At 41.2% G+C, this 21549-nt stretch overlaps 1 protein-coding gene across 1 annotated transcript; it reads right to left on the reverse strand.

Annotated features, from left to right (window-relative positions):
• Positions 1 to 2027: 2027 nt before the first annotated feature.
• On the reverse strand, positions 2028 to 13733 carry nptxra (neuronal pentraxin receptor a). Its single transcript, XM_085270641.1, has 5 exons — positions 12430 to 13733; positions 9041 to 9323; positions 8374 to 8615; positions 6969 to 7148; positions 2028 to 6462 (listed from the first exon to the last, which is right to left on the reverse strand). The coding sequence occupies exons 1-5, from the start codon at positions 13159 to 13161 to the stop codon at positions 6232 to 6234; spliced, it is 1668 nt and encodes a 555-aa protein (XP_085126767.1). The 5' UTR covers positions 13162 to 13733; the 3' UTR covers positions 2028 to 6231.
• Positions 13734 to 21549: the final 7816 nt, after the last annotated feature.

Below are 21549 nucleotides of genomic sequence, written 5' to 3' on the forward strand. Positions count from 1 at the left end.
TGCTGTCAATATCTACGGGCTGGTCTCTTGGCAAGAATCTCCAAACAACTCCACTGTTTCATCTCTGGAATCTGAATATTCACCGTGCTCACCGGCCTGTCCTCCTGTTCACCTCCTTCTGTGGATCGTCAGGTTGGAATCGCATTCATTCATTCACCTTTTGAACACTCACTCGGTCTTAGAGCCCTGACTTCAGTTCAGGAGATGAGGCTTAAGGTGAGGAGGAAGAGGAGCACGTTTCATCTAGATGTCATTTGTAAAGTTTCTTTCTTTCATGTTTTTGCTTCTTTGAAAGAGACCCTTTTTCAGATGATAAAACATGTACAGTCAAGATTTATTTATGAACACAAAAGTCATTTTTTCTGTTAGAGATACTGAAAAAGAAAAACTAACTGTATGTTTAGTATTAGTGACTACAAACTCCTTGGTTAAAATGACTACTTCAGAGTGACAGCCTCATCTCACAAATGTGACAACCCAGCATTTTAACAAAGTAGCATTTTGTTTTATTTTTCGGACCATAATTTACTAAATAAACATAATTCTGCATTAAAATGATCTCAATGCTGTTAAGACTATACACTTCAAATCAAAGATTTTTCCAGTTGAATGAGTTGCTCAGTGTTAGGAAGAAAGAACAGAGGTGTAAGGCAAAGCCACACTGCCTTCAGTTTTTAAAAGTTTAATAAATTGATTCTATTTTAATGATTATCTAGTAGCTTCTGCAGTCTAGCAGCTGAGGGAACAATGACTGCTGTTATTCTCCTCCTGAAGTGAGAGAGGATTTAATCAGTTCTGTCTGTTTATCTGTCTCTGCCTGTTTGTTAGCAGTCGATCGTCCACATTTTTCAAGATATATTTAACATTTTGTGTGATGATAGATACCAAAAACAACTCCAGCTGATTTAATTTTGGTGAAAATCAGGTCGAGGTCACACCAAAAACAGTAAAACATCATCTTACCCACAATTCTTTCATCATCAAACTTAACAATGAGCATTTGACCTTGACCTTCACTGTTAGTGCCCAAATTGACCTTCAAACAAAATTTCAAGAAACCATATTGAGTAATATATCATATGACAGAGCATGAAGAGAGCTGTACAACACAGTTTATTTTTTCAATACGGCGACCTGCGATGTCACAGTGACGTCATAATAGCCTGACACTATCACACTGTAAGAAAAGCAGGCTGACATCAGCAGGTTGCCCTTCAGGGGGAGATGTGCTCTTTGAGTTCTCTTGTTCTTGTTAGATTTATTACTTTTGGTCAGCACTAGACTAGAAACCAGCATAAAATACAAGTACATTAAAAATCAATATAGTACTTAGCAAATATATTCAGTGACATCACAGCACTGGGGTATTTTCGCGACGTAACACTGAGAGTGCTCTAACAGCATTGGTTAAAGCGGCACCGTAGGAGCCAATGTGCTAAGTCAGTGGTAGATGTTTTGTTTTGTTTTTTCTTCTTACAGATACAAAACACTTTCATGTTCAGGCACTGCTGTTGTTGGTGTTTCATTGTAATGAGGTCATAAACCCTTTATGTCTTTTTCCTACAGAAATATAATCTTTTCATTTTAATACTACAAAAACAAATGACTCACTGAGTCTCGCAGTTCCTCAGTTTACTCATCTAGCTACATACTCTTGCTGCACTTGAGACAAAAGACTCCGGGGTTTTTTTTTTCTCCTTGAACTCTCTCCTTTAATTTGCTTATAAGGCTTTTTTATGCATTAATTAACCTCGCAAGCAAAGAAGGATGATTCTTTTTCCTTCTTTTTCCTTCTTTATGGCTGGAGAAACTGTGATTTTTCTTCTGCATTCTGCCAACCTGTCTTACTATAGAATAGTCTGCTCTCCCAGCAGGTTTTATTTCTGCTGCTTTCCAGGTCCAGGTGTGTTTGTGGGCTTGTGTGTGTGTCTGTGAACAAAATCTTCATATTTCTCATAGTTTCAATAGACATTAACTACTACACTTTTGTAGAAAATGTTTGATATGAAATGATGACATTAACTGCATCTGAAAATTATTACTTTAATAAAGATTTGAGTTTTGTACAGGGCACATGTGCAGAACAATACAACACCACACAAGACATGGACATACAGTATTTCAACAACATTAAATCAGACAGATACCAATGCATACAATGGAAAAGAATCAGTTCCAGTAGCTGTAAACAATATAACTCCACACTACTATCAAAAAGCCCAAACAAAGATCAGGCGGGAGCTGAACACACACCAAGCATGACATATAATATCGCCACTGCAGACTGAGAGGCATCATCAAAGACACTATTAGCCACAGCAAGATGATTCTGACCTGATTTAGCACCAGTTTGGCGGCACTGTGCAGACGTTTCAATTAGTGACGGCGTTTTCAAATGTTTACTCAAACCTCTTACGTCTTCAAAAAAGCCCCGGGGAATTCACAGAAATGCAAATGCTTAATTATCTCAAAATATCTTGCGATGAGAATTTTACATCAGGACAATTCATTTGATGATTTGTTTACATGGGTACAAACACCCTGGCAGGCACTTTCCACTAAGGATCTTTTTTTTATGCTAGGGAGAGCTAGTGTGAGAGAAATGTTGCATTCAACAGCATGTCTCATAAACCAGTCGAGAATAATGGTTAGAGGTGGATTTTTATGAAACTCACTAAGGCATATTACAAACAACAGTACAACTCATGCATGGAATGTATTACAGCTGAAATAGTTACTAACTGTATCTCATATCCCCGTGTTGTTAGCTTTGCTGCGTCATCATAATAATGTTGGTCCAAAATCAACATTGCAGCTGACCCATCAGGATGTTATGATGTCATAGCTTTGCAATATGGTGAAAAGAAAGTTTTGTTTAACGAGGGGCATTTCATTTTATGTTTTTTTAATTTATTAAGTCATAAAGTATTATAAATATATCATCAAGTTAGGGTTTGCTATTTTCTAAAGGTTGCTCATGTTGAGTTTTTGTGATAATTTTTAGAAGCATTAGCTAACTTCTTGGCTAATGCTAACAGTGACCTCAGACAATGTCACTGGTCTGCTGATCCTGGACCGATGTTATTGTGACGACGCAGGGAAAACACCAACGCGGAGACATCATCCGTGTTAATGTAGGATCCTTCATTTAAAGGTAAGAGTATAGCTTTTAAGCTAGCTAATCATAAGCGTTTCGGATAGCTAACCGCTAACATTACATAAGCAATATAATAATTTTAATTTTATATGTTCATTTTGAAATTGTACTATATGTACCTTAAAAATACAATCTGTTTGCAAACTACATTTATCTTTATCTTATGTTGCACAACTCTCTAGATGTTAAGAGCATCTGCTGGACCGTTAAGCGTTTCTGAAGGAACCATAAAGCCCCTTCTTACTTCATACAAATGTATGCCATTAGTTAAAGAGCTTGGAAAGAAAGTAACTTTACTTCTTTAAATTTCGATTGCTAACTGAATGCTCAGACAACATCACTGGATCAACGTTATTATGATGATGCAGGAAGAACACCAACACAGAGATATCAGATCACCCGTGTTACTGAGTGGCTGCATGTTTAAAATCAAAGAGTATCTAAGAATGTAGATGTGCAGGGCTTTATGTATCTATCCATTTAAAGAAGATAAGGTATAGTGTGATCATTTGAGATTTTATTGGTTGGGTGTATTTTTACCTTGATTTCTCAATTTCTCAGGTTACATAAATGGAGAAAAATGTATTCAAGAAATGAGTAAAAACATTAAAGACATTAAAAACATTCTGTTTGTACTGAGAATTTCCTTAGGGAAAAATATTTCTGTAATTTCAGGTAATTAGGGGTTAAAACAGACCCCCCTGACCTTTAAAGACAGACACACAGACAGCCACCTTTGCATGAATGCAAACGCTTCTGTCCTCTTCTGTGAAATCGGTGAGCAACACATTGCAGTGGCAAGACAATAAAAGCATATGAATACATCATGCAGGGGTGAAAACAATGTAGCATCACTTATAACAAGTATCCGATCCATCTCTATCCCCACTTTCTCTTTTCATTCTCTTTCATCATCTACTCCTGGCTGCCACCTACTGCTTAATATTCCTACCACTTTCTCCAGCATTTTTCATCACCTTACCTTGACTTTAAACTCTAAAGCAGTCACAGCCCTTAATTAACTTCTGCCCAACCCTGCTGGGTTTCTGCTGGCTTGACACAACCTCTCGCTTTCATAGTAGAGGTCAGATCTCTGAGACTGAGATCAATTCATTATTTTTCATACAATGTGGCAGCTTAAAAATAAATGAATAAATGGAAAAGTTGCTTATAAAGTAGCACTTTATAATACAGCCTACGACTAACAGTATTCCATTTCAAATGACAATAAGGGGGTGAAGTTTTTAGAAAAAAGAATAAAGTAATAAAGTAAGGAATAAAGTACGTAATTTAGGTGGGTGGAAAGTTCTATATGTTTCGGTACAAACACAAATGATATTTCTTTAGTTTATTTTGTTAGTATGCAGTACATTTATGGATGCAGCCCATATTATAGAGTGGTTTAACCTTCCAACCTTAAATTGTAAATACATGTCAGTTTTTTGGTGCGCATGATGAATTTTTGGTAATAGATGTACATATTCCTACTTATTAAAAAAAACCCTTAAGAAAACAAGCATTGGATTATAACCACCCTTTTTAGTGAATCTAAGTATTTATAGGTTTAAAAAATTACATTATAATTTTAGATAAAATACCATAAAATGGCATTTTATGGTATTTTATGGTAGAGAATTAAACTGTTAGTAACAGGCCATATTATAAAGTGCTATTGAAAAATTCAATTTTTGCACAGTTCTGACTGCTAAATGACATCATAGCCACTATTTTTAGCTGATTTAAGTAAAAGTTCCACAGGTTGGAATTTTCTTTATTTGCTTTCTTGTTAAGACTTTGATAAAAGGCGATTGCCAGTCTCACACAATGTATATAATTAACACTACTGCAGCAGCTGGCTAACTTAGCAAAAGTGTTCGAAATACATCATCTGCCATTCTTCAAAAGTTACAGTATCTGCCATTAAACTCATTCATATTGTATTTTGTACAAAATCTATGGAGTAAATAGTTGTCTTACAGCGAAATCAAGACCTTTCACAATGCTGGATAATCATCAGAAGTTTCTTGCAAATCTTGTCACATCAGATGTAATTCCTTTTTTTCTTGTTAATGAGGTCTGCATTTATATAGCACAATTCTACTTTCATTAAACTTTACAATACACCCATTCACTCTGTGTGTTCTTATAACACATTTACTGTGCCATATACACACTAACAGAACTTTGTGGAGTTTGTTATTTTTCCCAATAAAACTTAAGAAGCTTGGATTGCCCTGAACTTCCAAATGATGACAACTTTCTCTACCTCAACAACCCACTACAGGTATTTTACAGAAACACTGAAATCCACAGAAGCTATTAGAACTTGATAACTCCGTTTTAAATAATACTCATCAGCTATTAGCCGTAAGCACTTCTAAAGTATATGTAAAACTAAAAACTGTCAGTATTGAATGTATTGGCACTAAAATGCATTTCGGTGGTAATTCATTTAATTCTGCAGCCTTCGGGATCTACGAAATTCAACTGAACTGAACACAAGTGATTGAGGACTTTCATGTCTAAGTAAAGAAATTGTTTGGTACGCTAAGTTAGCTGGCTGCTTTACAACATTCAAATACCTCTACTCAAAACTCCCAACAAGAAAGTATGTTTTGTAAAATGAGGAATCATTTATTTATTTAAAGATGGCAGTGTAGCATTTTAGCTAAGTAGTTATACAAGTTCTAATTAGCTATTAGCTACTGTTACTGCTAACAATAGCTATTAGCTGCTGTTTTTAAGTGAGCAAATCTACACTGTAATTTTCATTTTATATTCTAATTTAAGAAATGGACTATATGTACTTTAAAAATACAATCTGTTTGTATACTACATTTGTATTTATCTAGTATTGCACAACCTTCCAGATGATAAGAGCATCTGTTGGACTGTTAGGTGTCTCAGCCCCTTCTCACTTCATATAAATGTATGCCATTAGTTTCTTTTTCCATGTTAAACAACTGTTATCTAATGCCACACAGTTTTAGAAGTTTTTTACTGTTTAGAACGTCCCTTGTTAGTGGTAATACTGGAGATGTGGAATCTTTCCCTTCAAAACCCTCCCCTGTAGTTCACTGAGAACTCCTGCTGTGTTTACTGCAAGGCTCCCCGGGGTCTTTGGTTGCTCCACCATAAACATCAACTCCATTCTCAGCCCAGGGTATCACACTGCCCTGGGTTATTTTGCCACATCGGGCTAAGCTGGCCACCTGGTTGGACGTCAGGACGCGGTCCCAAAGACCCACCTGGGACAACTCTCCAACCAAGGCTTGGGATGAGTCAAAACCTCCACCCAGAGAATCCTGGAGAAAAAAAATACACATACCTAAAATAAATGTACTTTTATTTCTAATGCCTATGAGCACAGCTTTAGCTTTTTTGTTGCCTTTGGCAAGAGCGTGGATTTGAATTTGGGAAATGAAAAAGATGTGGTGATCAGTATGAACACAAGCCAAGAAACAAAAGCAGACATGTGGGGCGGGCTCTTTTAACTACCAGATCTGTATCCATCACACATACACATCTCATTCATAGCATCACATCTTAGCACATTATCTGAATGCAGGCAAGCAGAAAATATAATTCATGGATTTACTTACTTTCTCAAAGTCACTGATGCTTTCATTTTCTAGTTTTAATTATAGCTAACAGAGAAGCCAATAGGTGAGCAGAGGCACAGCCGCAGTGGCTAAACTTTTGACTGCAGCGCTGTACTCAGGAGGACTCGCCAAACGAACTTTTTCTCTAAGCTTCTTGTCTGCTTTTAACCAGCTAAAACTTTAGTTACTTAATTATGTATTTTATTCACCTGCTCTTGCCCGAGAATGAGCACTCCATCAGGTCGAATGTGATGTCCAGCGGCTAGTCCGTGACCTTCTCCCTTCAGCCTCCCCCCTTGGTAGGCCTGCCACACTCCTCCCTTTTGTGTCCAGCTCACACAGATGTGCTGCCAGCTGCCCCTGGAGAGGTTCAGAGGCAACTGAGCCACCTAAGAGCAGGGGAACAAAAGGGCAGTCCAGATGAAGCAGATGTCATTGTGAGAGGTTTTGTGAGTGCCACAGTTCTGAAGGTAAGGCGGGTCATCAGACAGCTTGTGCTGAGATTGCATTTGCATGAAAGAAATGCAGCTCTAAAGTCATAAGAAAGCCCTTAGACACCTTTTGATGCTAAAGTTCTAAAGATGGCTCTTATAATGCTTTTTACTTACCAAAGACATTCTGTTACCTCCAAGGACACACAACTTTTTCTCCAGGCATCTATTACCATAATGACTTCATTGGATTGTGCCTAAAGCCACTGCACTGCGCTACACTACCCTGCAACCCAAGGTGGTATCTCAGTTTATCATTTAAACACATGAATGGGGTTATTTAGCTTGTCTAAATTGGCTGTTTCGTTTGATGTGTTCTGCTTATTTGTATGCTAATTCAAAGCACTTTTTCTTCCTCAATAGACAGTAGAAATTCAAATTTAGGCTATAATTTTTTATCGATCCATCCATCTATTCTTAACAGCTTCTCAGCTGTCACAGGGCAAGAGGTGGGGTACACACTGGGCAGATCGTTAGTCTGTAGCAGGGCTAACACACAGAGAGGCAACCATTCACACCTATAGCTGTTTTTGAACCACAGGTTAACCTAACAAACGTGTCTTTGGACGGGGATTGGAAGAGTCCCTGAAGAACATGCAAACTCCACACAGAAAGGCTCCAGCTGACTAGTGGATTAAACCATTACCCTTTTATGGTTTTTATGTACCCCACTAGTGGCAAACATTGTACATGAGAATGAACCATCCAGAAAGCAGAAGCTGGCTTTGAGTGCCTTTAAGGTTCTAATCATCAAATAGATCATGGCTCTCTTCCACAGTGTGTCTTTTACCTTGTCTTCCTCCCATCACCCCCAAGCTGTCAAGGAATATGGCTGCTCTTCCCCTTTTCTTCTTGTTAAAAGGGAGTTTTTCCTTCCCACTGTCACCAACTGCTTTTCAAAGGTGGTTGTTTGAATCTTAAACCTTGAACCTTGATTGTTGAGGTTTTTTCTCTGTTACTGTAGGGTCTTTACAAGATAAAGCACATTTGGGTGACTGTTGTCTGATTTGGCACAATATAAATAAAACTGAATTGAACTGAAAAATCATTTGAAAAAAGGCTGAGAAGCTTCCTTGAAAATCCAGAGGACTACAGAGAAGTTGTAGTCAGACACTCTCAGTACCTTGTCATTGATGAGCAGCTCAGCAGGAGCGTGCAGGCCTTGCAGCAGCACCAGTTCATTCGGCTGTTCGGGGACAGCGTACGACACGGGGGTCCCAATGCCTCTCTCCGCGGGGCGCAGCCACAGGCAGATCGTGAAGGCCCGCAGCTTTGGCATGGAGTGCGTCACAACAGCGTACATGTAGTTTGTCCGTGTTGGGAAGGACAATCTGTATCCCTCTGGGAAAGAATGCCCTGAGAAACCTGGGGAAGTGACAGAAACCAGAAACCAGTTAAGCAGATCAAACAGTTTCCCAGCTTTTATTATATAACTGCATTTTCGTCACAGCATCTGATGTGTTTTTTAAGCTGGGTATGAATTTTATAGTCTTTCTCATCTTTTTTTTCTTTTACACAAGTTGAACATGATTTATTCATTATAATGAAAGCCCATGGCTTGATTTGATTAAAAGCGAAAGAAAGTCGAACCTCTAGGGTTATTTTTTATGCCAGATTATTTCTCATCATTAGTAACTTAATTCATTTTGTGAGTGATTAATCAGTCACTCGTCATTTCTCTCATCATTTTAAAATTCTTTTTCATTAAGGCACATTAAAATGCGCCTGCACACAAACACGAATGTTCTGCTTTTTTCTTCCATTTTTCCCCCTTTGCAATGATGCCGTACCTTCCTCCAGCCCTGAGATTCGGTGGTGTAGTTTATTGATGCCCCGCTCGATTTCCTGATTGTGTTTCTCCGTTTCCAGCCTCAAGGCTTTTCTCTCTTTCTCGAGAAGCTGTACCTTCTTCTCCAGCTCGACCTCTAAGTCGTCCATCCTCCAGGAGCTGTCAGAACCAGCTCTGTGCCCAAGATCAGGCAACCTTTCTGGGCTGCCAGACATCCCACCTTCCTCTGGCACTCCGGAGGTGTTGCTGTCTGTCTGGTTGTGAGGAAATGGGCCAATATCTGACTGCAGAGGAGGAAGTCAGTGGAAGAAAACTTGGTCAGAATGTGGTTTATACAGTCTAAGGATGAAATAAAAGTGCACAGTCTCTATGGAATTCTGTTTAGTAATTCTAGCAGTATGGGTATTATATGAAAAGAAAAGAAGCAGCAACAAGTTCTTTATCCAAACTTCATGTATACCCTAGCTCTGAACTCTAACACTAAAACTATGTTTTGGGGAAAAGGAAAAAGAACTGATTGACTGATTTAATAAGGAGTCTTTATATGCTGCGGATAGGTTTAACCTTTTTTCCACTTAAAAGAACACATCAGCATTTTGGGAAGCATGTTTTCTGAGCGTGTGTGAGTCTATTTCTATCCTGTTGCACAGTTTGCTTGGTTGGCATGCAGGCAAAAATAGTCTGGCACAAACTCCAATAAGAAGAGAACATTTTATTTTTATACTTTGGCTTTTTATTTCATATATGTGTATATATACTGTATATCAATCTTAACAGACATTTGTCCCTGCTTCACTCATATGTATATATACTGTATATCACTATCCTCACTAGTATCTTAGCTTCAATTTTTCCAGATGCCTTTTGTTGGATAAGTGCAACTTTCTCAGTTCCCAAAAGGTTGATTCTGTTCATCTGGACGTAACATTTTGTGGGAGAAACGTTTCATTAGTCATCCAAGTGACGTCTTCAGTCTCAGCTGACTGCAGGTTTCCCCAAGCTTATAAATGTACATTTGAAGAACAATGGGCTGTGAGGTCAGTTCCTTGATCATTAACATGCAAATTGTCTCAGTTCTTTGTAAGTTTACTCCAGCTGACTAGACTCATTTTGCATCAAGGTTTATTCTGCTTTTTTCAGCTCCTCTCCCTGCCCACTCTCTGTCTGCCACACGCCCTACTAAACTCTAACTGCGAGCTGGTCTCCAGTTCCCCAAACACCTGCTTCAGTTCAGCCTACCTGCAAACAGAGCACGCCCGCTTTTTTTCAGTCTTCAGACAGCCAGGTCAGTACGAAGCAGGCAGATAGAAGGGAGTTAGATGATATCAGCTCTTGGCAAAAATTCTAAATAAATGTATTTCTATATAATATTCCTCTAAACTGTTTTTTTTTTTAATATTCTTAATAATAGTGGATCTCTGTGTTTTAGAGGCGCCACAGTATAGTGGTTTACACATTTGCCTAGCAAGCAAAAGATCCTCAGTTCAAATGCAGAAGGAGACACAAATCCCTCTGGTGTTGTGTGAGAGAGGGCATCCAGAGTAAAAAGTCTGCCTGCTGTGGTGACACCTTGCGAATAAGGGAGCATCTTTATTGAATCTCTAAGTTCACCGCAGCTAAACATTGACTAATTTTTCCTTCATTGGCCATAATTTATCCTAAGGCTTCACTTTCCACTAAAACAACAGAAGCATGAATAAAGCAGTCTAAACTTAATAGCACTTGTTGCTCCAGAGAAAATGGCAAAAAAAATGTTTATTGAGTTGCTAAATATGGTGAGTCATCTCATGTCTAAAGAGAATTTTTTTTCTTTTCAGTTAGGTATCACACACCAAACAACAGAAACTCACAATTCCATATTAACGTGATTCACTGAACACTCAAACCACAAAGGAAGCACTGAGGTAAATAAAGACTCAGCAAGTTTCCTCAAACCTGCTTGTCCAGGCTGTTCCCCGAGCACATTATTACATGGTATATGCAGTCTAAATATACAGAGATGCCTGGGAAATATACTATACTCATGAGAAACACGCTGAACATGTATATGCAGCTTTAATGCATATGCAAGGTTTTTGATGGAGCAAAGATAGATGACAGATGGAATTTCCAATGAAATCAAGTCAAAGTCAACTTTATTTGTCGATTCTGCCACATGTACAGGACATACAGAGAATAGAAATTGCGTTACTCTCAATCCCTAGATAAATAGCAAATGAACATTTAAATATATTTAAATATAAAAGTGATTAAAAATGCAAGTAAAATAATTAAAAAGTAAAAATTTAAATAAATACTCACAGCATTATATTAAGATGTACTTTAGCAATCTCTCCAGCCATAAAAACACCACTTTGCAGGACTGGGTGCATTTTCTGATAAAATCAGCAATAAAACTGTCAGCAAGGCTTTTTCCAGAAAGCTGCAATATGTCATTATCGTCACACATGTACCTGTACGTGACTTGGATGGTGGAAGAAACAGTTTGGGGGGGGGGGAGTACGTGGGCGAAAGAAAAAAACAAGAGATAAAATAGCAACAGAGCAGGAATTCAACTCAGGCACAACTTAAGTTCTGTGAGAACAGGGATGAAAGTCGTCTGACAGCAGTGTAGGGTGATAAGGTTATGTGTGACAGATCACATGGATGCATCCTATAGAGGTTTTCTCTGACAGTGGCAATGCAGACACAACAGACCGAACAAAGGAAGTGACCCACCACACAAGCATGTCCTACATAAACTACATCAGAGGAGCAGAACTGCAGGGAAACACAATCAGCCTGTGTTTGGACCAAACAAACAGGAACCTCCTGAATTATTCATGTCATTTCTTTAGCCCCAAAATGAGGTTATCCTTCATCTGAATCTGGTCAAGTAAGAGCGTGTTTGATGTCACTCTGCTGTCTTCTTTCCTTCACTGCCTCCTGCTCTCCCTGCACGCATCACTCTTCACTCTTTCCATTATTTTATCATTTCAGTTCTGGAATTAGCAACAGTGTATGTGGGCTTCATTACATATGTCAGGTGTGATGACATGGAGAAAATTAGGTGTTATTAACAACTGACACAAACACTGTAGCAGATAGTTCACTGAAAAAAATAAACCCCTTGTTTTCATGGGTCATATCCATAAATCCTAAAGGGAGCTCTAGAGTGAAGAAGAAATAAACAGCTAGGTGTCTTCACAGTGGCCAGCATGGAGGAGTGTGTTATAAATATTTAAAACAGCTCCCTCTCCATCAGTCTTACACTGTGGAGATTCTTCTTTGTGCCCTCAGGTGCCTGTGGTGACTAAATACTGCTCCCTGGGATTAATTACACCTCGATCAAGTGCTGCTTGATTTGTATGCAGAGTGTGGTTTGTGTGCTTTTCTCGACACTCTACCTACCTCCAGTTTCTCTATACGGTCTTTGAGCTGAGTTATAGCCTGCTCCAGTTCATCCACAGCTCGCACTGTGAGCAGGTGGACACCGTCGGAGGTCGCAGACGGGCTGTCCCGCACCATGATCCGGTCCAGGTGCGCCTCCTGCGCCGCGCCTTTTCCTCCTCGCAGCGCCGCGGAGCTCCCACGTCTTCCCGCGCTGCTGCTGCCGCTGCTCCTACCACTTTTCCCGTCCAGCCCCTTCTCACACTCGGACAGCTTCCCCGTCAGCTCCCTTATGGTCCGCTGGTCTGTTAAGATTTGGTCTTTCTGCTGCAGAACGCTCTGCCGGAGCTCCTCCGCGGTGGTGCGGAGGTAGCCCCAGTCTTCGCCTGCGTACAACGACGGGTCGTCCGCTTGTTGCTGAAAGTTTTTCGGGTTGCACTCCCCGGCTGGGATCGGAGTGCAGATCAGCCGACTGACGGTCGGGTCATGTCCGGTGAGTCCGGTGACCCCGTCCAGCCCGCCGAGCCCAATGTTGAAGGTAGGCGCTTCTGAATCGGGCGTTTCAGAACCGTGGAGAGCACCCAGGGAGCCGGGCCGGGCCACGGAGCCCGCAGCGGCGGGTGTCTGCGCCGCGGCGTCCGGGTACAGCGAGTGGTTGTCGACTGCTGGTTGCTGTTGAGCCGCAGCAGCCTTGGAGGATCCGGTGTGGACAGCCGCGATGATGCAGATAACCGCTCCGATGAAGGCCACCATCCCGGCGGCCAATATAATAACGATGAACTTCAGGGTGGCGGCGGGGGCGATCGATTATTAGAAAAATCTAATAACAATAATAATAATAACACTCCTTATCTGCAAGAAATAAAAAAGGAATCTTGCCACCAAATAAAGCTAAATAAAGTGTGAAATGACTGAAGTTTAGTCTGTATAAATGAGAGAGAGGGACAAAAATCACTCCTCACATCCCCGCTTTAAGAGAAAAAAAAAAACAGGAGATGGAAAAATGAGAGTTCCGCACCATAATTGAGTGATCACGGAGTCAACAGAAAATATCAGAAGCAGATCGTGTGTTCCACCTCCTCCTCCTCCTGTTCAGCGCGCATGTCCTCGGTTTTCAGGCAAAAAATCCAGCCTGTTAATGCCGAGACGGAATCACGAGGGGGAGAGAGATGGAGGAGAGAGAGGAGAAGTTAAATGTAAAAAAAAATAAAAATACAGGACACACCTGTCCCCCACCTGCACTGTGTTTAACAGCACAACTTTAACCTTTGGGGAGGGCGGTTTGGACGAGCGACCCTTTTCTCCCCCGTTTTCACAGATAAATTTTATTTTGCAGAATACATGCAAAGAAATTTTGGAGGAGAGGTGATTTTGTTCTTTCCATTTTCACTTCAGCTTCCATCAAATTCTGAGCCAGCTTTGTCCTGCATACATACATAAAAAAAAAAAACCTCCCATTACACGAGAAAATTAGTTTTTCGGCCCTTTGGCTACAGCTATATTTTCCAGCTCAACAACACATTACAGACCGGCTATACTGTAATGTGATGTGTGCAGAGCCATAATTCACCCGGGAGGCTCCCTGTGGAACAGCGCCACAGCAGCAGAGATGACAAAATGATGACCCTAGTGTGTGTGTGTGTGTGTGTGTGTGTGTGTGTGTGTGTGTGTGTGTGTGTGTGTGTGTGATAAAGACCCGGAACTAATAAGAGGTTTCATTACACCGTGTGATGCACACTCTTAATTAAAAAAAAATGTATTTATGCATGTGCTTTAGATAGAAAATGGGAGCCAGCATATAGGCTGGTGTGGGAACAATCCCTGTCTCCCTGGTATGAAAATGAGCGTTGCAGTATGCATTCTCACACTTGTAACAAGGGGATTTACCTTAAGACTGCTCAAAGTCACAGGTATTAAAGGCTCAAACTTAAGATAGGTGAGGGAGATGACATCCAAGATGTCTGCTGTGGAAAAAAGCTCATGGGCTTCACTAGATCGAGAATATTAAAAAAGATTAATGAGTCGTTTAGATATGAAGAGAGGTAACTGAGAAATGTAAATAGAAGCAAGTCACATTAAGTAGCACATAGCAAGTGTCTGAGCACTGCCGCAGTAGCATGTGTTATTGTAGCTTTCTTTCCAGAACATGTGAGTGTGCAAGTACTTCAGTGGGGGAAATAATTAGTTGATACCCTGCAGAAACTGTTGCATGGCCAACACAGAAAGACAGACAACCACTCACACATAAGAACATGGAGACACCATGCAGAAAGGCTGAAAAATGAAAGATTTGAACCCAGGACCGCTCAAAAATCCTTAGAGGAATAAATATTATGTAAAAACTATCAATTATTTTGAATGTTATTTAGTGACATAAGTATTTGATCGTGAAGGGAAACGATGTAGTACTGGAGGTTGGAGAAACCCTTGTTGCCAAGTACAGCAGTAAGATGTTTCTTATAGTTGGTCATTGGGTTTGCACACATCTCATTTTGGCCCACTCCTCTTTACAGAAACTTTCTAAATCCTTTTGGTTTCTTTAGTGTTGCTTAGCAACTTGAAGCATCAGCTCCCTCCAGAGATATTCTATTGTACTGAGGTCTGGAGACTGGCTAGGCATGACCTGGATGTGGTCCTTCTTTGAGTCACTGTCATGCTGGAAGAGCCATCCACGACCCATCTTCAGTGTTCTGGTTCAGGAAAGATCATCTGGTTAGTTATCCTGTAACCAGAAACATAGCTTCAAAGCATAATGTTTCCACCTCCCTGCTTGACTGTGGGGATGGTGTTCTTTGGGTCATGCTCAGCATTTCTCTTTCTCCATGGCGGGCTGAGTTCATGGCAAACTGCTCGGTTTTGGTTTCTTCTGACCACAGCACTTCCTCCCAAACCTTCTCCGAATCAGATTTTCAGTGAAAAACAAAAGATGGGCCTTCTTGAGCAGTGGGACCTTGTGTGTGCTGTAAGTTTTCAAACCAACATGGTTACCAGTGGTGTTCTTGATGATTGTGGTCCCACTGTCTTCAGTTCATTAATAAGCTCCTTCCATGTAGTTTCTGACTTTTTTTAGTTTTATATTTCTTGAATTTCTGGATCATCAGACCAGCAGGTCTCACCTTCTCACCAAGTTTCTTGTTGATGGTCTTATAGTCCACTCCAGCCTTATGCAGGTCTGCAATCACGTCCCTCACATCCTTTCACAGCTCTTTGATCTGGCCCTTGGTCGTGGGGAGGTTGGATTGGAAGAAAGTGATTCTATGGATGGACGTGTTTTATACACACATTGAGTTGAGATCAGGACTATCAGTAACTGTGGGAGCTAGAACTGTGGCTGTTTTGTAGTGGATCAAAGTGTTACTTGACTCAATGACATGTAAATTGATCTATAACTTTATGTAATGTGTGTTTTTCTAGAATTTTGGCTGATATATCTCTCTTTATTAAATTAAACTGCCATAAAAATGACAGACTGTTCATTTCTTTGTACGTGAGCAGTTTGCAAGTGAGACTAACAACAGAGCCTTCAACATACAAGCATGCACAATATATTGCACACAAAACTGTATGATGTTGCCTGCAGTAATTCTTGTGGCTGTGAATGTTTTAAATGAATATTACATTATATTTTCTTTGGTTTCTTTGGATTTTTTTTGGTAAACAAAATAAAGGGTCAGCCCTGTAGCATGGTTTGTTTTCAAATTCAAATTCAAATTCAAATTTTATTTGTCACGTACACAGTCATACACAGTACAATATGTAGTGAAATGCTTGGACAACTGCTCGTGACCTAAAGAAAACAAAAAAAAGAAAAGGCTATGAATAAGATAGGAAATAAATATGAAAAATTAAAAAGGGTAAATTTAACTAGGAAGGAATAAAATATAAATTAATGTTAAAAATGAAATAACTGTACAACACAAATTAGAATGAAGGGTAAATTTAACTGGGAAGAATAAGATAAAGATAAATATATAAATTAAAGTTGAAAATAAAATAACTGTACTACAAAATACACAATACACAATATAGAACTATATAAGAATGTATGAAGAAATCTAAATATAAATAAATATATACACAATAACAGCAGCTGTACAAGTATTAACCGGAAATGAAGAATATAGTGACCAGTGTTGTGCAAAACCAAAGTCCAGAAAGTCCAGTGTGTGTGTAAGAACTGTATGTGTGGGTCAGTACTGTGTGGTGGTGTGATTGAGAGACCGTATCGCCTGCGGGAAGAAGCTCCTCCTCAGTCTCTCTGTGTTGGTCTTCAGGGAGCGGAATCGCTTTCCTGACCTCAACAGAGAGAACAGTCTGTTGTTGGGATGGCTGAGGTCCTTCACGATCTTCCTGGCCTTGGTCCAGCACCGCCTGCTGTAGATTGAGTGCAGGTCAGGGAGCTCGGAGCGGATGGTGCGCTCAGCTGACCGCACAACCCTCTGTAGAGCTCGTCTGTCCTGCATGGTGCTGTTCCCGAACCAGGTTAAGATGTTTCCCGCCAGGATGCTCTCTATGGTGCACGAGTAAAAGTTCCTGAGCACCTTGGAGGGCAGTTGGAAGTCTCTCAAGCGTCTGAGGTGGTAGAGACGCTGTCGGGCCTTTTTCACCACGGTGTTGATGTGACAGGACCATGACAGGTCCTGCGTGATGTGAACTCCGAGGTATTTGAAGCTGTCCACTCTCTCCACTGGGCACTCGTTGATGACGGGGGTCTGGTAGTTCCTCTCCTGCTTAGTGCTGAAGTCCACTATCAGCTCCTTTGTCTTACTGACGTTTAGAAGGAGGTTGTTCCTCTGGCACCAGTTCTCCAGATTCCTAATCTCCTTCAGGTAGGCCGTCTCGTTGTTATCAGAGATCAGGCCCACCACGACGGTGTCGTCAGCAAACTTGATGATGGTGGTGGAGCTGGTAGTGGCCACACAGTCATATGTGTACAAAGAGTACAGCAGGGGGCTCAGAACACACCCCTGGGGGGCTCCAGTGCTGAGAGTGGTGGAGGCTGAGACATGTCCGCCCATCCTTACTGCCTGTGGTCTGCCAGTTAGGAAGTTGGAGATCCACTGACACATAGATGAGCTGAGTCCCAGATGCTCCAGCTTGGTGGTGAGTGTGGAGGGAATTATGGTGTTAAATGCAGAGCTGTAGTCTATGAAGAGCATTTTAACATAATTCCCCCTTCTAGTGTCCAAGTGAGTGAGTGATGTGTGGAGGAGATGAGAGATGGCATCGTCTGTGGAACGATTTGGACGGTAAGCGAACTGTAGTGGGTCCAGTGTGTCTGGTAGTGAAGAAATGATGAAGTCTCTGACCAGGCGTTCAAAGCACTTCATCACTACTGAGGTGAGGGCTACAGGGCGATAGTCATTGAGAGAAGCAGGGTGGGGTTTCTTCGGGACAGGAACAATGATGGACTCTTTGAAGCATGTGGGGATCACCGACTGAGATAAAGAGATGTTGAATATCTCAGTGAACACAGGAGCTAGCTGGTATGCGCAGTCTCTTAGGATACGACCTGGGATGCCGTCTGGTCCTGCTGCTTTCCTGGTGTTCACTCTCTTGAAGGCTCTCCTTACTTCATGCTCGGAGATGACGAGCACGTTTCCGGTGCTGGCAGTATCTTCCTGTCTGCAGCCGTTAGCGCCGCTAACACTAGCATTGTTGGAGACCTTAGCTGCAGCCTCGAAGCGAGCATAGAAAGTGTTCAGCTCGTCTGCCAGAGTCACGGCCGCGTTCGTCATACCGGTTGTTGGTGCTTTATAGTCCGTTATTGTCCTTAGTCCCCGCCACAGGCTCCTAGAGTCACTCTGTTGGAGTTGTGACTCTAGTTTCCTCCCGTAGCGCTGCTTCGCCTCTTTCACCGCCCTCCGCACGTTATATGACGCGGCTTTGTACGGGTCCATGTACCCCGTCATGAGTCCCGTGTTGTAGGCAGCGGTGCGGGATCTCAGAGCGTCGCGGATGGTTTTATCCACCCACGGCTTCTGGTTGGGAAACGTTGTGATAGTCTTTGTCTCCACGGTATCATCTGCTAGTTTCCCGATGAATCCCACAACCGCTTCCGTAAACACGTTGACGTCATCGTCGGAGCTGTTTCTGAACATGCCCCAGTCTGCGTCATCGAGTGCGTCCTGTAACGCGGCCACCGATTGATCCGTCCAGCGCACGACCTTCCTCTGAACCGGAACTTCCTGTTTCAGCCTTTGTTTGTATTTTGGCATGAGGAAGATGGCGGCGTGATCAGATTTGCCAAACGGGGGGCGGGATTGTGCCTTGTAGCCGTCCTTGACCGTAGTGTAGCAGTGGTCCAGTGTCCTTTCACCCCTGGTGGGGCAGGTGATGTGTTGATAAAAGTTCGGCGCTGCGCGTTTGAGGTTGGCGCTATTAAAGTCCCCCGTCACAATAAGCGCAGCGTCCCGGTGTTGTGTCTGGTGCTGTGTGAGTGCCTCATGCAGCTCGCATAAGGCGGTGACCGTGTCCGCTTGTGGTGGAATATAAACGGCACTTACAATGACCGATGTAAATTCCCGAGGTAGATAAAAAGGACGACACATGATGGACAGTAGTTCCAGATTTGGTGTGCAGGAGCGTGTGAGAGGAACAACGTTCGCACTGTTGCACCAGTTGTTGTTCACCATTAAACACACGCCGCCTCCCCTTGACTTCCCCGAGTCCCGTGTCCTGTCCATGCGGTGAACCGAGAAGAACTCGGCCGGCTGGATGGCGTGGTCCGGCACCGCTGGGTTCAGCCATGTCTCGGTGAAGCAGAGGAGATTGCAGTCCCGAATGTCTCTCTGGAACTTTATCCTGGCCCTGAGGTCGTCAAGCTTGTTCTCCAGTGACTGGACGTTGGCGTTTTTAGTCCATTGAGCTGTATTATAAAAGATGTGAGTGCATTAAGAAGGCCAGTCTGGGTAAAGCATGCTGGACTCTGCTGCTGCTGGCCAGTTAATGATAGAAATGCAGTCCTGATCTATTACGTCTATAAAAGCTTTTGTGAGACTCTGTGCCCAGCATGTCTGAGCTCAGTTTATTATCTCAGTCACCCTTGACCTTTGTGTTGTGTGCTACTGCGCTGTTAGAGCTTTAAAGTTTTTTTTTTCTGTGATAGAAATGTTTCATTTTGCTGTTGCACTTTTTGCACAGGGTTTTATCTGAAATCTACGAAGAGATTTCTGGGTCTGTAATTTATTATAGCTTAAAAAATTAACCAAAGGTTTCCCTAAGTGTTTCTGGACTCTGTGCCTGGCTTCTTCATCAGGATAAAAAATAGAAGACAATCGATGCCCTAAAATTGACTAAAGGAATACATCATTGTCCATGCAACACCCACACCTCTTTCCTGGGAGTTCATGAGGAGTTCACTGACACTCACATGTTTAAAAAACAACCTACAGGCTGACAATAATACATCCATCTGACCTGCGAGATGAATGCAGTGTGTGTTTCAGCTTGCCAGCAGGATGGTCGCGTACCAAAATGTGATAGTTGAAGTAAAGAGAGGAGTCGATAACCTTCCTCCCACACACTTGAGATGTTGATCAAATATGGCAAACAACTCTGCCCCTGTCTTTCTGAACAATAGGTGAAAAGGTTTTCAAGTTTCTTTCCTTCCTTATGCAATGATTATGTTTTATATACTTTACACTTATATACGTCTTCCATATAGTTTCACTAGATATACCCGATCAACTGCTGATTAATGCAAATATCTAATCAGCTGATCACAGGGCAGCACCTCATTGCATTTAGGCATGTAGTCATGTAAAGATGACTCGCTGAAGTTCAAACTGACCATGGTTGTTGGTGCCAGATGGGTTCATCTAACCTGCTGGGATTTTCCTACACAATCATCTCTAGGATTCACAAAGAATGCTCCAAAAAACAGAAAATGTCCAGTGGGCAGCAGTTATCTGGGTGAAAATGGCAGAAGTCACAGGAGAACGGCCAAATAACCCCTCGTTACGACCAAAGGATGCAGAAGAGTATCACACATTCAACCTTAAAGTAGATGGGCTACATTAGCAGAAGATCACATCAGGTGCCAGTTGTGTCAGCTAAGAGCAATAACCTCAGGTTGATTTTCCAATGGGCTCACTGAAATTAGAAAGTGGACGGCTGGAGAAGTGTTTTCTGATCCGAGTCTTGATTTCTGCCCTGACATTTAGATGGTAGGATCACAATTTGAGGTAAACCATCTCTGCATTCTTAGTACCAACTGAGCATTGTTAAAACCACATCCTACCAACTATGGTCCGTGCAGACACCAGAAGTATGTTTTTTCTCATGTCTGATAAGTGTTTTTTCTTTATTTTTTCATTTTTTAATGACTTTGCCAATCATTTTGTTTGTGTTGATCAGTGTTTTTAAAAGCACAAATGTGTTGAGGTCCCAGGGGACCCAATCCAAAGCATCCAATACTGCATATGGACTTTTAATAAACTGAACAATTTGTCCCCTTAATTTTTGCCATGGATACTACATTAACGTATAATTATCAAGGTGGATATGAGCACTCTGTCAATCATTTTAAAAAAGAAATATTCAGTTGACATAATAATATATTTCTTTCTTTAAATGACATTAGTTGCATAGCTAATAATGCTGCTTTGAGAAGAAACAGGTTCATTCATTCATTTTCATAAACACTAAAAATAAGAATCATCAAGAAGCTTTCAACGCTTTTACATCCTACAAGGCATATACACTGCCGCTATAAAAATCAACTGGTATATGTATTAATCCAAGAAGAAAAGGAGAAAAAACTAGCGCCTGAAAAATGCTATTGTAAGAAATTGTACAATAGATAAACTATCAATACGTACCTATGAGGAAACTGTTAGCCTTGATCTGGGGCAGGAAAGGAAAATCCTTGAATTCCGAGAGAAATTGTTGGATTTATTCTGTTATATTGAAAAAATATGGTTTTATATGATAATAACAGTGTAATTTTACAGGTTATTTTAATCATTTCCAACACTTTGTGAAAGCAGATATGTACTAAAGTCTTGAATAAAACATTCACTTCAGGTAACACCCACCTGAGCACACACAAAGCATGTGTCAGTGTGTTTTATGGTTGGGCCACGTTTAATTATTTACTCCTATCTTTCTCAGGCCATACCGGTGTTGATTACCACCTCA

Source organism: Mchenga conophoros, linkage group LG4 (assembly GCF_057382185.1).
Source record: "Mchenga conophoros isolate Kocher_MC1m ecotype Shallow Benthic linkage group LG4, M_conophoros_male_GT1.1, whole genome shotgun sequence".
NCBI classification, from domain to species: domain Eukaryota; kingdom Metazoa; phylum Chordata; class Actinopteri; order Cichliformes; family Cichlidae; genus Mchenga; species Mchenga conophoros.

Coding starts and splice junctions, on each gene's coding strand:
- nptxra (XM_085270641.1), bottom strand. CDS start 13,161: ATGGTGGCCTTCATCGGAGCGGTTATCTGCATCATCGCGGCTGTCCAC. Junction 9,324..12,429: donor ACCGTATAGAGAAACTGGAG/GTAGGTAGAGTG, acceptor CCTCCTCTGCAG/TCAGATATTGGCCCATTTCC. Junction 7,149..8,373: donor AGCTGCTCATCAATGACAAG/GTACTGAGAGTG, acceptor CCCTGCTCTTAG/GTGGCTCAGTTGCCTCTGAA.